Source organism: Neophocaena asiaeorientalis, unplaced genomic scaffold (genome assembly GCF_003031525.2).
Source record: "Neophocaena asiaeorientalis asiaeorientalis breed wild unplaced genomic scaffold, Neophocaena_asiaeorientalis_V1.1 scaffold332, whole genome shotgun sequence".
In the NCBI taxonomy this organism is placed as follows: Eukaryota; Metazoa; Chordata; class Mammalia; order Artiodactyla; family Phocoenidae; genus Neophocaena; species Neophocaena asiaeorientalis.
The window spans coordinates 1965557-1982989 of NW_020173111.1; the positions used below are offsets into that span (position 1 = coordinate 1965557).

The 17433-nt window shown below is 37.4% G+C and overlaps 1 protein-coding gene across 10 annotated transcripts in view; it reads right to left on the bottom strand.

Moving 5' to 3' along the window:
* Positions 1 to 17433, bottom strand: part of RBFOX2 (RNA binding fox-1 homolog 2) — a 257056-nt gene that overhangs the window by 13778 nt on the left and 225845 nt on the right. For 3 of the 10 annotated variants that reach the window (XM_024743492.1, XM_024743498.1, XM_024743499.1), the window contains 6 exons: positions 11726 to 11818; positions 8862 to 8922; positions 5498 to 5551; positions 5284 to 5376; positions 4052 to 4196; positions 254 to 293 (listed from right to left, as the gene is read on the bottom strand). In XM_024743492.1, the coding sequence (XP_024599260.1) occupies positions 254 to 293; positions 4052 to 4196; positions 5284 to 5376; positions 5498 to 5551; positions 8862 to 8922; positions 11726 to 11818 (486 nt within the window). Of the gene's footprint in view, positions 1 to 253; positions 294 to 4047; positions 4197 to 5283; positions 5377 to 5497; positions 5552 to 8861; positions 8923 to 11725; positions 11819 to 17433 lie in introns of those variants that run through there. The other 7 variants (XM_024743493.1, XM_024743494.1, XM_024743502.1 and 4 more) reach the window with 5 other exon arrangements.

The following is a 17433-nucleotide window of genomic DNA, read 5'->3' on the forward strand; positions in this document are numbered from 1 at the left end:
ACTGACATTAGCAATGATCAGGAAACCCAAAGGCTTAGTTTTTGCACCCAGGGGCAAGCGCAGTGGCAGAGAAGCATGCTTGCATTCTTAAATATATAAATATATATATATATATATCCACAAGGAAAATGAAAATAAAAATTAAATTATATTAAAAAAAGAAAAAAAAAACCAAACCAAACCAAAGAAACAGAAAAAAAAAGGCTGGCTCGTCAGGGGATGGGGTCGAGAAGGCCCCGGTGTGTGTACTTACATAGAGGTCAGCACCGTAAAATCCGTCCTGGTAAACCACACTGCAGAAAATCCACACAAAAACAAAAACAAAAAAACAAAAGAACAGAAACACATTCCGGTTATTGAGGACGGCAGCATGCACATGCGCTCTACACGGGCAGGTGATGTATGAATACGGACCCTGGGCTTGGGGCCGGGGTCAGTCAGCCAGGAGGAGCACAGGGGCACAAGCTCTCTCGGCAGTCCGGGACAGGCATGGCAGGGGAGGAAGGAAACCCTGGAAGGAACCGCCTGCCAATCTGGTAATTAAAGTAGGATGAAAAAAATAAAGCATATTCCCAGAGGGCCTAATACAGCTATCGAAAATCTGCTGGATTGGAAAACACCAACTTTTCATATCTGGAGTATTTTTTAAAAAATAAGTTTGTCCTAAGAGGAAGTTTTTCTTTAAAGAGCTCCAAAAGGGGTGTGTGTATGTGTATGTGTATGTGTATGTGTGTGTGTGTGGGGGGGTGGGGGTGGGCAGGGGTTGTGTAGAGAGGGGTTAACATGCAAAAGAACCCAAAGAATTCCACTAGGGCAGGACCTGTATGCAAAGTATGTTTCAAAATTATGTTTAGTATTTTGTTATCAGTTTCATAGTAACATGTAATTTTTTCCCCTGATATCCATACATCACCTGCTTTTTTACCCTGCACATTAGACATGCGATAAGATTTGGCTGATCACACAAGCATGCAAAGTATTATTATTCAGCATTTTAAGAACCAATGCAACACCTCAGGAAAACAAGTCAATCAATTCTGACCAAAGTAAACAGAGAAATGTAATTAAAAAAAAAAAAAAAAAAACACAACCAAAAATACCCACAATGCATTGCTTTCACAAGCAGAGGTAATGAGCTAAAGGTTAAGGTGATTGGTCCAAGGTCCAAGAATTGAAAGGTGCAGTGGGGATCCCAGATAGTAACAATATAATCCAGAGTGGGAGGAGTAATTGGAAGACTTTAAGGGTTCTTTTTTGACCATAAGAATATTCATGGAATTCTGAAAAATTCAACTGATAACTGAGGTTCTGGGCATGACCTGTTTTATTTAAATGAATAAAATTGAGAAGGTAGCTGATTAGGAATAGAAGTGTTTATTTACTCTCTGTTTAGAAAATGAATTTGTATTGAACAAACAAAATACATGACTCTTTTTTTAATCCTAAGCAACACTAAACTATTTTAATTAAAATATAGATGTCAAACTTTTTGAGGTATTTTGTGCATATAACTCCCCCAAAACATTATTTGGGGACCAAAAGATATGGAATAGCAGTAGAGAAAAAAGACGACTTTCTTATTCATATTCGTTAAATCAAGATTTGGTTATGTAAAATTAGAAGATCTATTTATCATTTATTCACCTAAACAAGCTGGAAATTTTCACCACTACCTTCTCTGTTACAATAAACAAATTAGCAAGTGAGGTTATCAAATTATATTTTTAACTTGAATATGAAAATAACTTATTTTTTATATGTAGTTGGAAAGTTTCTGAATTCTACTCCCAGTGACATTTTGTTGTATTTACTGGATAGTATGATCACACTTTGCAATGCCCCTGTTATGCTGTGCCCTTGTATTATACAACAGGCAAATTAAACTCATCCGTGAGGTTCAGTTAGCTGAATTCTGTCCATTTTCACAGTCTCCAACTGCAGTTAAAGTATTGATATTAGAAAGTAATCTGTCTCTCAATTGCATTTTAGTAAAAAAGAGACTTGTTCATAATGCGAAGGCTGATAAAATGCAAAGCACTGATGCCAAGTGGTGATTAATTAGCCTTCAACTATTTCAGTAAGGGGATATAGGCAATGACTGAAAAATATTTCTTCTATAGAGAAGAGTGGTGGCATTAAAAAGGAATACATTTTATGCTAAGCTGTATCACTCACTGGGAATATTCACCTAAATTCTAGAAGAATTCCAATATTCCCTATATCAAATGCCACAAGGAGGCTAGAACACAATGATTAATGATAAAATTAGTTTACTAAGCTGAAAAGCAATTTTAGGCCATTCCTCATAAAATACTGGACTTATTCCTTGCCATCTTCCATGTAAACAGGTGGTTTAGTTAATAAAAAAGAAAACATGGGAAATTAGTGTTCAATGTAATGCACAGAAATTGATGTGATTAGACATAACGATAAAATATCTTTGAGCAAATATATACCTGACACAGACTTGGTAGAGAACGGGTTCTCAAGTTTGGCCAATATACTGAAATGACCTATATTGAATAGGAATGAATTCAACCACTTTATAAAGTAACTCAGGAATATTACAAAATAAAGAAGTCCCATGTTTCTGGTGAGCAGTATCTCTTTGCAAACATGATGGTAAAATCTCTTGGATTGAAATGGAAGACGCTTCATAAAACAATTTTCCTAGTGTGTAGAACTTCCAAGGTTCAGTTTTATGTTTTACTTGACTATTTCTTGATGAAACAATACTGCATCTTTATTCACTTCTTTAAAAGGAGATGTCAGAGGTTGAAGGTCAAAGGTCAAGTTGAGAGGAAAAAAAGGATAAAATTAAAAGTAAGTAATGGCAGAAGATGGAGATGATGGAATGCATGGAATTTAAACATCTATAAACTGCAAACAAGTTTATTTCTAAAGTCGTTCCCTTCCAGTGGCTTCTGAAGCCTGCCCATTTCAACATGCATATTTGTCTTGTCTGATAAAAATGCTTCAATTCTGTGTAATTGAGGACCCCAAATGGCATGTCCCTTTGGTCTATGAATGAATGCTAAATTAGTATACCTCACAGTCAATTTTGCTGTCAGAAAAGGACCTACAAAGGAGGCTCTTTCCCTTTACATTTTAACTATGTAGCAATGAATAGGCTCCTCTGCCACTGTTTATTCTTCATTAAGAATATGGAAAAAAACCCCGTCACAGGCAGAGAAAAGATGAAGAACACAAACGTCACATCTTTGAAGAAAGAAAGTCCTGATACAACTAACTTATAAAAGTCCACTCTTTACAAAAATATACATTTTAGGTTGACACTGAAAAACAACTGAAAACAAAACCTGCCATCTTCACTCCTTCTCCCCCATTCAATAACAAAGGATTTATTTGTTGCTATGGAATCATTCCACTGCATGAGACACCCTCCATACAAAAATCAAAGGGTGAAGGCTGCTCAGCTCCATTAGTTGTTTTATTATCATTCGGAAGCCAACTGTAGTTTAATTCTTCCTACTTCTCCCTTTCTCCCTTGATTCAATTGGACTTGGTTCATCTTTGAATTAACCTCTTTTAATCCATTTCCTACAAAGAAAGCAAATCCATTGTGGGTAAGTAGCTCTGCTGCTCACCACCCAGGCGGTGAAACCACAAGGGAGGGCACGTGTGAGAGCCTCAGCCCCAGTAAGGGTGGTGGTGAGGGGGGTGAATCCAGCAGATGCAGTCTTGCACTACAGTCTTGAGCTTCTAGTTTGGTTGTCTGCAGGAGTGTTAATCCAAACTCGTGCGATGCTGAGTGAACTCCATGCCAACACACTGCTAGTGAACACAAGACAGCTCTGGCTACTGTCTTAAGCCACTACTGTGAGGGCTTAAGGTGGCCAAAATGAAGATTTATATAATGAATTGATATTTTGTTACATTCTGACAATGGTATGGTTCTTGCCATCTAATCCGTTAATTTGCAAATATTCACAGAATCTCTACTATGTGGCACGGCAACATCCCAGAAGTTATACGAGGGCCATGGTTTTCTGTTTTTGTGCGGTTGCTTATTTTGGAATCTACTGCTTACCCTGGATAGGCGGGAATGGCTGTTGGAGGTACCGCTCGGACTGCACCGTATACTGTCCGCCCCCTGCCCCTCAGGTGGGCTCCTCTGAAAGCGGCCGCCGTGGTGGCTGCAGTTGGGTAAGGGAAGCCAGGAACTAAAGGGAGACCCAAAATACGACAGAAATGCCAACTTGCATTCAACAGCACGTGTACAAATCACAGCTTGCTTTGCACCAATTACAGGAAAGACACCTCGACATTACATCTTTTCTCAAAAAGAAATGGAAATATACAATATGCCCAAACTAATTGACTCCATGCCTCATTCATCACAAATCTTGAGTGAGTTTTCTTTGTTCCTTCCCAATTTCGGCCTTACCATGCAAGCTGAGGAGAAACGGGTCAGGAAGCTCTGAGCACTACTGCCATAAATGGAGACGAGACTTTTAATTTCTATGGGCAGTTTAAATTGATTGATATAAACTCTTTCACTGGCTAATTATTAACCTTGTTTCCAAACGTTATTACCTGCAGATAATAATTATTCTTCATAAGAATATTCTTTTGTGGTTTGACATGCTGCCACACTCCAAGGCACACAGTAGTCTTCAGACATTTCATTAGTCAACCTTATTCTTTATCTAAAATATTTCAATTCAGAAATGTGAGGTGAGAGGGAAACTACCTCTCCCCTGCAGCCTTGTAATCCTTTAAAGAGGCAGACATTTTCTAAGGGCCTATTTTAAGTGTGCTGCCCTCTAGAAAGCACACAGAGACACTGATTCCACGTCCACTGAACTCTGTTTAATTATATCTCTTGCTAAATGGCTCAGGTCAAAATGACTTTAGAGATATCAACAGAGCTGAGAATAAGCAATAATACTGGAGGGGCTTTTGAGTGATATTCGACTCAAGGGCCCAAAGCTGACTTGCAGATAACATGTACAACACATTCCACAAATAATTACTTCTTTTGTTTTCTTCATTACAAAGTGCAGACTAAAATTTTCTTTACGTGTCCTCACCCCCTTCTAACTTTTCCAACTATTTATGCTTTTTGGCCATCTTAACATTTGGTCAAAAAGATTCTAGCAAAGGCTAATAAGCAGGACAGGGCACTGTGATAGTATTTATCTTTCTCGTGAATGCCTCCTTTTCAGTTATGCATTATACTTGGGGGAAAAAAAGAGACCAACACATCACTGTTTACTCACAACAGTCAAAAGCCATGCCAGGTCAACATAGGCTACTTACTGATTAAAGGAATGTAAGTGTTGATGCCCCCTCTTCCTGACAGGGGCACTGCCGCATCATTGCCTAGGGACACATCTGCTTGAAAGCTGGATGCTGAGTGCATTTAAGAAATGAAAAAGTGCAAAAAGATTACAAAGGAATAGGAAACTGAAAAACAATAGATTTTAAAAATATATATAAATAACACAAATGGAAAAATTAACTTAAATACTACCTGCATACAACTCGGGCCCATATACAGCTCCAACTACTGGGCTTAATTTCCAACCTGAAACGGAAGAGAGGACAGTAAACACTTAAAACTATATGAAGGAGCTTCCCTGGTGGCGCAGTGGTTGAGAGTCCGCCTGCCGATGCAGGGGACAGGGGTTCGTGCCCCGGTCTGGGAAGATCCCACATGCCATGGAGCGGCTGGGCCCGTAAGCCATGGCCGCTGAGCCTGTGCGTCCGGAGTCTGTGCTCCGCAACGGGAGAGGCCACAACAGTGAGAGGCCCGCGTACCGCAAACAAACAAACAAACTAGCAAACAAACAAACAAAAAACTATATGAGGAATATTAAGGAAAAGGAGTGATGTGCAAGTTGGCTTCAGACACCTCTGGGTTCATTTTTGCCTGGTACCAGCTTCTCTTTAGAATGCCAGTGGGGGGTTACATGAGAGGGTGATGACATTTCTGGACCTGATCATCTTTAAGCAGGACTAGCACGGTGAAAGGATAATGAAGATTTGGCAGGGGAGTGGTAGGGGTAGAGAGACGTGAGAAAAAAAATGGGAGGTAGGAAGATGGAGAGGGAATGAGAGAAGGAAAAAGAAATATAAATAGATCCTGCGGTTTGGTATACGGTCTCTCATAGAACGGCTTAATGACCTACTCTTTGTTTAGAAGAAGGAAAAAGGCAGAATATGTGTCATTCTCTCTCATACTGTGATGCACTGTCTTCTATATCATCTTAACCCTGTTTACTACTCTAATTGTTTGATAAGGGTATCCTTTGACTGAATTCAAATTTGACCTGGACCTCTGAATTCCATGTTCATTTATACCATGCTAATGGTATTCTGGGTAAATGGAAATCTTCCTTCATTGGGATTTCCCACTGGGATTTCACTGGAGTTAACGAAGGCACCAAGGAGAGACATGCAATGATAAAATTCAAGGTACATTCCCAACTTTGGTGCATGTCTTCTGAGATTTTAATTTGCAATAAGCATATTTATGTTAATCAGACCTTTAAGCTAATGGATACAAGACCGCTGCTGAACATTAACTTAAACATTTATAAATTTTAAGTATTTCCAAACATTAGGTTTGATATCAATTTCATTTCTACATTCCCTTTTTTAGATTTATAGGAATATGGCAAGTAGTAAAAAAAGAAAAATGCACTATTACCCACTGATAGTTAGAGTAGAATTCCATGTGAAAACTTTAATCAATAAATATTTGTTGAATTTTATACATAAATATGCCATTTTATTTTTCTGAAAGATTGGCTCTTTGGTTTAATTCTTTTATAACATTGTAACATTGTGCCACTGCTACTCTATAAACATGTGAATGGAAAGAAGAAAAGGCCAATTAACAGATTTCAATGGCTATAAGCAAAGACATTATTCAAGAGAAAATCCATTCATTCGGAATCAATCCAATCCCCCATTCATTATTTTATGTGCTTATAGACATGCCTGTTCATTATGCTGCATAAAAATTTCAAAATCTGGATTCAAATCCTACCGGAGTTGCAAAAGCACAAATGTTCTTCAACTAGACAAATCAAGGGACTCAAAGCCAACATGAACTAAAATGCTGAGAATTCACTAGAAGGCACCTAGCACACTCTTTACAGAATCTCTAACACGGGAGCTGCATGTTTCTAAAGTCTGGCTCCAGTAGGCTTGAATTGTGATTTAGAATAATATTAAAAAATGAACTTTTCCTTTTCTATCAATGACACTATTACTTAAGCACTCCCTTTAAATGCATACAATGGATGCACATTATAATAATGGTATATAAAGGTACACTGTCAACAATATCTTGAATACGTTTAGTTTTGTACACTTTACAAATGTATTTTTACATTGTATTGTATGTGTTTATGTCATTTGACTTTCACAAAACCCAAAGAGAGCGGTAAGATAGGTACCATCTCTGGGACAATGAGTAAGGACTACACTTCCCGGGGCTTCATTTCCTAGATAATAAGCTAGGAGGGTTGGATTTTAATGACTTCTAAAGAAGACTTCTAAAGAAGAGCCTTGTGGTGCCAAAATTCTGCTACTTGACAGAGGTGAAAACAGAATCAGATAGGTTAGGAAACTGGCCCACTGTCACAGAGGAAAATGAAGAGTCAAATCTAGAAGGAGAATTTCTGTCTTCTCAATTCTAGTCAGCAGCTCGTTCTGCTCCACCATTCTCGCTGGATCGAAAGGAAATCTGACATACTCTCCTTCTGATTTAGTTTAAATTGGATTTTTATCAAAATTGCAGAAACTTCTGTTTCTGTGATAGCAGTGAAAAGAAGAAAACAAAAGGTAAAGTGGAAGGTGGTGGTCATCCCAAGATATACCACTAGTAAAGTGAGTAAGGAAAATGCAAATTATGCTGATAAATGCAAATTATGCTGATTTCTATAATCTGTTTGAAAAGCTGGGCTACACATATTTATTGAAGACCTCCCGGGATATACTCAACACTAATACACTTCTACTTGATTTAAGATACTACCAGCACATACTGTCATACTCTAGCAGTTGGTTCAAACTTTTATAAAGCAATAAAAGGGGAGAAACTCCCCTTTTTATTCTAGATAAAATCTTATGCACAACTCTAAAATACACAACAGAGAATGAGGTCCACCAAAGCAGAGCTGTAGGCCTCAAGACCCAGTCCATTCAGTTTTCTTTTTCCCCCCAAGATGGTCCTGTAGAACACAGCTTGCAAAACCACTGTTGTACAACAGATTAAAATTATATCCTACCTCACTTAGGGAGTATGAGTCTAGATTAAATTTGACAACTGAAGCAAAAGTTCTGTTTTTGTTAGACAAAATATTCACAGAAAAATTCCTTCTTCATGAGAAACATTTATAAAACTCACTGTATAACAGGTAGCCACGGAATAGAAAATAGAAAATATGCGCGCGTACCACTCCCCAACACACACACCCCGTGGCTGCTGCCTCTAGACCATTCCTTTAAAAGGAGAACAAGGGGTCAAGAATCATACCAATTATTATGTTCAGATAAGTAAGATCCAAGGGTATCCTGGACAAGCCTAACATATTATAAAGAACTACAGCAGCTACAAAAAGAGGGTGCCCACGGGGGGCCTAACTTGGGTTAATAGGTAACCTCAAATGATGTGTTCGCACAGTATAAAATGAACTTTACGGAGGCTATGACACCTTAATAACTAAAAAAACTTAAAAAAAAAGTAATTTATAAAAATTAACTCTCCTAGGTAAAGAAAATACTTCAACGTACACGAAACAAACTGAAGACTGAAATCAAGAAAAAGTCTTTGATGTTTGTGAGAATAAATGACATCTTTCCGAAGATGACTTGTAACCTCTTACCATTTGCATATGGTGTGACCATCTTCTTATTGGTCATTACACGTGCTGTAGCATTATTCACCTACAGATACAAAGTAGAAAGAAGGGGCAGGGAGGAAGTAAACCACATTAGGGAATATGGAGGTGCTCATTCAATAACAAAGTATTCAGTTTAAAATGTAAATTTCAGAGACAATTGATTTAAATAATTAATATAACAATATAAAATATTAATAATAGTATTTTAATTAAAGTGTTCATTAAATGAGGCTAACAAGAGTAAAATGCAGTTTCTTGGTCTCCAAATGGAAAACTAGGACAACTTTACCATCCAGGCCTCCAAAGAAAAAGTACATCTGCAAGTTCTTTGGAGACCTTTTAAACAGAGAAGTCTCTGCATTGAGAAAATATGGAAAAAAGTAATTGGAAACAGCTCTGTGTGCACGTGAACTTTGAAGTTCATTAACAAAACAGAGGCTTGCTACATTGGTCAGGAAATAAATTTATAGGAAGATAGGAAAAAAAATCTGTGGAGTTTACCTGTTCTGATGTTCAGCTTTTTTTATATGCTTGTATGAGATTTTACTGTTTGAGTCAGTAAACAAATATAGGAACTGAGATTCCCATGCTGACAGACTTCAGGACCATTTTGAATTTTCTAGATTATGTGGCCTATTCATTTAAGAAGAAAGTTTTCAAGAGGCCTTTAAATCAGGCACTTAAAAGAATTCAAAAAATAAAGCTTATGTTTCTTTTGTTTTATGGTACTCTCTACCCTCATTACAGAACGGCATAATTAAAGCATTCTCAGTGGTAAGGTAAGTAGATGCTACAAAGATGGTGCTGATGAAGAAAAGATGAATGGAGCTTAGAAGCCAGGATACTGCAGCCCAGTGTCAGAACCAGCCTCAAAGCTCTTGCAAGGAGGGTAAAGCCTTACCATAGAACCTGGTTATATACTATGTTGTCAGGTATATAAAAACAGGCCAGTTTTTAAAAGAATTATAAAACATACAAAATATAATATGTCTTATTTCGCTCTGGGAATTTATATTATGTTAAATTTGAATAGTGATAAATTTGTTACCAAAAAAAAAAAAACCACATCAATTTTAGGTAGAATTGGAACAAAAAATGTTTTAATAATATGTCTTTCAGGATTTGTATAGTGATGATCTTCCTATGTGAGGAAAAGAGCTGGAAACTCCATTTACTCTAGTTTGACCCACCAAATCATATCAACATTTCACATTTAAAAGAAAGAATGGGATACAACAATGATGAGACTGAGAGCATGCAGTTAAAAAACACACACACACAAATAAAAGAAAGAAAAAAACAATCAATTTTGGAAAGACAGGAGAAAGTGAAGAGCGAGGCTCTCACAGACAAGGATTAGAATGGGGCAAGAGCTTCCACTAGCTGCTAGAGCAGAAAGCACCCAAGCACTTAAAGGAAAAATGGCCAGAACCAATCAGAAACCACCAGTCAGCAAAAGAGACCAATAGCTGCACACAACAGAGAAGGGGTGGGGAAGGACTAGGGCAAAGGGTAGGAAGACAGCTTGGGTAAGGAGAACAAAAAAGCGGGGAAGAGAAGACAGAAAGTCAGGAAGGCTGTCACGGGCAGGAGAGAGAGCTGTCAAGGGCAAAGAAAGAACAGTCATAGCTACAAACAGAGGTCTGGGAAAGAGGAAGAGGAGGAAAGGAAGTGGGGGCAGGAAGTGCATTAATAAAACCAGCCAAACTGGAGTTCAGTAACTCTGAGTAAGATGTGCAAGGGGAAAAAATCATCATGACGTCAGTACTCAAACAGCTCAGACTGCTACAAAACAATGTGTACATCCAAAGTCCAGGCGGCATTACTCAACAGCATTGAAAATAAAAGGGGGAAAGGAAAAGGAAGAGGAGCAAGTCAAATCACATTTTGTAGTGTTAATGTGAGATGGCAGATGGACTTTTTCTTTCTTATTTGTTTGTAATTACATTTTAAAAAAGCTTCTTCTCTAGTGCTTTTGTTTCACTTACCGCCAACGGGCACCATCGCCAGCATTGTGTATAGTTACCATGGAAAGAGTGAGTCAAGTGAAGGGCCCTAAATGCTAAACCATTGGAAAGGGAGGGGGGGAAAAAAAAGCAAAATATGCAGACATCTTACTCAAGATGGTGGCTTTTATATTTCATACTTTTACAAACTGGGAAAGGGGAAAGGAGCCAGTTAACCTTCACTGCGTTATGAAAAGGGCTGGTGGGCACCAGGTGGCCGACTCACTCACAGTACTAGCACAGTCTACAGGCAGCCACCCAGCCCTCCAGTAACTGCTGAAATTCTAGATAGTAAATATATTTGAAAACCACATTAGTTTTGGATTCTTTCCTCCCCGCCCCCAACCTCTGTGATCTTCTGTTCCTTACTTGTCACACGCATGTGGAGGCGAACTGGCCTCCCAAGAGAGAGAGGATACTACTGGCTGGCCCCTTGATTCATTACAGGACACATTTCTAAATTGGGTAGTTTGTAGACATTTTAAAAGTTAGTTTTATTTTGGCCTGATTAGAGGAATTCAGAGTCTCGCAAACTGAAGCAAAGGAAAAAAATCAAGAGAGTAGAAGGATGAACATTTTGGAGGAAAAAAGTAAATGAAAAACAAATACACATACATTCGCACACAGGTAAATCAAAATTAAAACCCCAAAACAACCAAAAAATGGGAGGGGGGAGAAGGATAGAAGTGTTACTTTTACGCGTTTTAGTGCAAGAAGGTAAAGGACACAGAGACACAAAAACACAAACAAGACAGGGTTCCAAATGTGAAATAAGTGAGGCAATACAGAAAAAGAGAAATAAAAATATAAACCAGAAATTGAATTATTGAAGACATGCACCTCGATTTTACGGCCCTCTACCACGGTGCCGTGTAATTTCTCCCTGGCCCTGTCTGCATCAGCACTATTCTCGAAAGTTACGAACCCGAATCCCTGCATGCAGCGGGAGAAGGGGGAAAACATGCACATCGTTATATTGAAATACTGATCTCTTGGTAAATAGAAAAAAAATATCACAGTATGAAACTGACATCAGCAACAACTCAGCAATACTCTCCCAAAGTCACATTTTTGGTCCATGCATATTTTGTAAAGGGAAATTAAATCCAATAAAAGAATAAAGAACTGTAGTAGTAGTGATAATAATAATAATAATGTAATTAACAACAATAAAAACAATAATAAAATAAAACATAAAGCATGTGAGGCCAGACCAAAATTAAGGTATAGAGTTACTCGGGTCAAACTATTCAACTGAGAATCTGAACATTTTAAAAAATCCTACCTTTCTTATTTCATGCTGCTAACATACATATCCTTTTATATAATACTAAAAATAATTAAATCTATTATTCCCCAGTAACTTCTACACGGAACTTGATATTTAGGTGCAAACCTTGTATCATGAGTTTTTGAGGCAGTCTAATCGTTTTAGCCCCACTTTGCCTGTTGCTTATAGCACCATCAACTTCTCTGGGAACGGTATAATTTAAGATATAGTGTTCATGCTTGATTCTGTGGGTACTGGGTGTGGAAGAGGAGAGCACTCATGTTTGTCTAAGCAAACGAAAATACCAGTAAGCAGTGGTCAATTATGACTTTTCTTCAATGCGAATTTTAAACAACCAGACTGACACTCAAGAGTAAAAATATGTTCAGCTGAATTTCAGAAAATTGCTTACCCAAATTTGCCTAAATTTTGTTGAAGCCTACATCTGCTACTAAATGTATTAGTTTTTTCTATATGCAGAGAGAAAAAGGAATAGTCAAAAAGGCAACAGGAATGAGATCTATGTTAGTGACATCAGTTGCATACTATTTAATAGGAAACGAATACCATAAAACAGCAATACAGTTGCTACTCTGAGTTAGGATTAATTTATTTGTCCATTGTAGACGCTGAAAAACAAACCAACCAACCATGGAGTTTTAATTTATTAAATAGAAAAAGCAGGAGACCGGGAGTTAACCCACTCTACTCCTTGGCTCACATTAAATCTGAAAAGACTGCCTGGGTCATTATCATTCTATCAATTTCAACACCAGCAGGATTTACTATATACTACAGGACTATTTGACAAAGCATTATATCAGTTTCATTCTAGGTGCTCTGTCCTTATCTTTCCACTCTGTAACTATAAAATTTTCTCAAGCTATTTATATCTGTAGAGTGGTAACTTCTCAGAATTTTCTGAGACAGTCCCCATGTCTCAATAGCTTCACTGTCCCTCTAGCATTCTTTGAATATTCCGTTGTAGGATAACCTGAACCTTTACTTTCACTGAAGTTCTGCTTTGCTGCTTATTAATACCATGAGTACTCCTATATATACAAAACATATTTTTAACTGAGATGTTAAATAATGTGCATTGCTCAATAAGATTTTATAAAAGCAACTCCATCATTCTGAAGGATCTGATTTCTCAGCATTTAAGTGACTATATGGTTGGGTGGCAATCCACGGAGGATTCCAATGGATTATCTCTACCTTCAATTTGGATATCTAGAAAGTGAAATGCTAAGCTGACAGAAATTTTAAAAAATATATGTAGCTTAGGACGGAATACTATGGGTAATTTTAATTCAAAATGTTCCTTAAAAATGTACATGTGTTGAAGATATCAATGCGAACACATTTTCAGAAACAAGTTTTGATATCAACGTGTTATAGCCACTTTGACAACTCAAGGTGTACAAGGGCAAGTTACTAATCAATTGTTCCATTTGTCATCTACACTAGCATCTGATGAAGACAGGAAGCCAGCTACCCGATCCTGGAGAATCCTCCAATAGGAAAGTTAAACCTTTTAAAAAAGGTTACAGGGCTTCCCTGGTGGCGCAGTGGTTGAGAGTCCGCCTGCCGATGCAGGGGACACGGGTTCGTGCCCCGGTCCGGGAAGATCCCACATGCCGCGGAGCGGCTGGGCCCGTGAGCCATGGCCGCTGAGCCTGCGCGTCCGGAGCCCGTGCTCCGCAACGGGAGAGGCCACAACAGTGAGAGGCCCGCGTACCACAAAATAAATAAATAAATAAATAAAATAAAAAAAGGTTACAGATAGTGATGAGCTTTTATATCACATTTTGTAAGTTCTATAAGCTGTATTTCAACGGACTGTCACAGCCTTATACATTTTATGCCCTGGGTTAAATTAATAAATTATAAACTAGTGGTTGGACAGCAGATTATGTAGAGGCTAATATACAAGTTTTTAACTTTAGCATTATGACTACACACACCCACATACATACACACATACTTGTGTGTCTTTTAAATGCACCCATGGGGTAGAAAGGATAAACCTGTTCGTTTCCTTTTGAAAGTAAAGACATTGAGCCAATCTGAGGTTAAGTATTCAAGCATCAACAAGGCCCAGAGCACCAACAAGGTCTTCTTCCTTCCACGTAGCTTTTTCCTACAGCTAATGGTGAGAAAACTAGAAATTAAGCTTTGAAACCGAAATTCAGTATTCTATTTACTAAACTATATTAGTCCTACAATTCTTCTAATTTTCTCTTTCAAATCTGATTGCTAAATGTGTTCTATGACCCTTCTTTCTGTAATGTGTTGATGGACCATCTGTGACACAATGGCTGTGTGGTATCATAAGTGCTAGCATCTTACAGTCAGCATATGACGAAGTTTAACATTAAAGTCTGCTTGTGTAAGATTTTTTCAATATAACTTCAGTATTCTGGAACAAATTTTCACTTTTAAATGCTTTAAAAGTGTTTAAAAGTGTTTTATAAACTAAAGGAAATGCTAATCAAGATATCAAAGACATAAAAATGAAGCAATCTTTTTTTTTTTTTTTGCGGTACATGGGCCTCTCACTGCCGCAACCCCAAAATGAAGCAATCTTTGCAGGCATATTTACTAGCGTAAAGAGGAGACAGAAGGCCTTGTTGATACTTTGGGACTCCTGATAAGAAACACAGAGGTAATAGGATTTCTTTCTTTCCTTCCAAGATAAATAGACCTTGTGTCAGGCAGAATAACAGGAACCTGTGAATATGTTACTTTACATGGTAAAAGGGATTTTGCAGATGTGATTAAATTAATGATCTTGCGATAGGGAGATTATCCTGGATTATCCAGATGAGCCCAATGTAGTCGCAAAGGTGCTTAGAAGTGAAAGAGGGAAAGAGAGTCAGAATTGGAGAGTGTAGCAGCCTGAGAAAGGCTGGGCTGGCTGTTGCTGGCTCTGAAGATGGAAGGGAGGCCATAGGCCAAGGAATGTGGGCTGCCTCCCGAAGCTGGAAAAGGCATGCAATGGAGCATCCCTTAGAGCCACCTGAAGGAACACAGCCCTCCAACACTTTGATTTTAGCCTAGTGAGACCCGCTTTGGACTTCTGACCTCCAGAACTGTAAGCTAATAAATCTGTGTGGTATTAAGCCACCAAGTTTGTGATAATTTGTTCAGAAGCACTAGGAAATGAATATATATCTCTCAGAATTAAGGTCTGTGATTAGGAAGATGAGAGGCATAACCAGTATTTTTGGAGTACTGTCCTTAAATACTTTTCTCTTGAGTTGAAACTTCAAACAGGTGGTTTTCCATCAACTCAACTTCCTGCTTGCTTATCTGTCACATTTACAACTTGGTTTTAAGAATATTAACTCAAATAAGGCTTGAAAAAAATTTTAATGTACTGTTTCTTCAATAAAATTTAGCACTTTTGAAAATGTGCCAGAAATTGAGCCAAGGATATTCACAGACTCAAAAAGTTACTAATAGGAAAACTCTCTTCCACGAAATTATGTTTAATGTTCCCTTATTCTTGGAAATCTAATTCACATTAATTCTGGTCATTTGGATCTCTTGCCTTGAAAAAAATTTAATACAATTATGTCTACCTAACACATTTTCCTTACAAGAGCTTCAAAATGATCATACAAGGTATCAAAAAGGGAAACATAATAACAGTCTGAATAGCTACAAAGTCAGACCCTTAACAGTACATAGTTCAGGTATGTAAGAAGATAAAAGATAAACAAAAAGTAAACTTTCATTTTTAAATTAAAAAAATGATGTTGCAACATTTGTCTATACCAGCACTATCCAATAAAAATATAGCATGAGCCACATATATATTTCAAATTTTCTATTAGCTACATTAAAAAAGTAAAAACAAGTGAAATTAATTTCAGTAATGTATTTTATTTAACCCAGTATATAGGACATATTATAATTTCAACATGGCATCATTATGAAACCATTATGAGTGAGATGTTTAATATTCTTTTTGAGCTAAGTCTTTGAAATTGGTGTCTATTTTACACTTAAAGCACATTTCAATCTAGAGATGTGCCACATTTCAAATGGTCAACATGGTTGCTGCACTGGGCAATGAAGGTCTACACCTTTACACTCTTACCTAAAGTTCTCAGCTCCCAAAGTTCTTCTATGTTAGCAATTTAGATACACCAGTGCTCCATTCACAATTTACCAGCTATCTTAGTTGTCTTTTGGAAATTGAGGGATGCTGTGTTTATCAGGTACATGGTCGTGGTTAAAACTTCTACAGAGCGTGACAAAAATTTTATTATCTGCCTTGACATCCATTTGTCATCAAGGGCACACAGGAGCCGAATAACCGTCACCTTTTTAGTCTGGCCTCAGACTGCAGTAAATAACAAGCAACAGGATGAGCATTGTAAAAATATTTTCAAATTTGTATAATCTTTGAATTTTTCCATCTCAGAAGAATGAGAAGGAAAATTTACCATGTAACTTTTAAGGGAGAAATCAAAACCAGAAGGTTCTCCTGGGTATGGCCAGAACACAGAAATTAAAAAATTAATAAAAGAAAACTGAAACTAAAACCCATAGAATGGTAGCAAAAGAAAATAAGCTAAGACTTTTGGAAATACATGCACTGTTAATTCAGTTTTAATAAAGTATAACGAAAAACATTTCATCTCAGCATTACCCATCAAATTTTACTGAAAATCACAAAGGCCTACTCAGTGCAATTTCAAAGACAGTCTTTTGACTATATTTGGAAAGAAATAATTTCCCTTTGCATAAAATCGAAAGCCAGGGAAATAGGAGAGAAATTACAGCATATTTCTTGTGTCTGAGGAATGGGAATAGAGGTTTCATCTTCCCTAACTCCAGCCTAAACATAAGCTTAACCCAAACCCAGATTCCCATCATTCCAGAAATCCACCTGAGAGAAGTAATGCAAACACATTAACTAAAAATCTGCTAGAAATCTCAATAATTGTTGCTGTGCTCTATTCTGCAGTCCTTTAGAGGACTTAGTAATTGACACTGTGTGAAGAAGAAGAGCTTCTATACATTCAATATTTATAAAACGCGCCCCTTCGAAAGTGACAAGTATACTCAAAGTATGTTGACAAAACTTTATGGAAAATATAACTGTGAGAATCTTTGTATTTCTTTTTAAAATAAGCTTGATAATTATCACAAACAAAATGTTATGGGACTGGGTGATAGTGAACAGGATGGTGGAAGGTCTGAATTTCAACAGTGAAATAAACTTTTGAAAACAAGTGCTCAGTTACTAAAAGCGTCTAGCAGA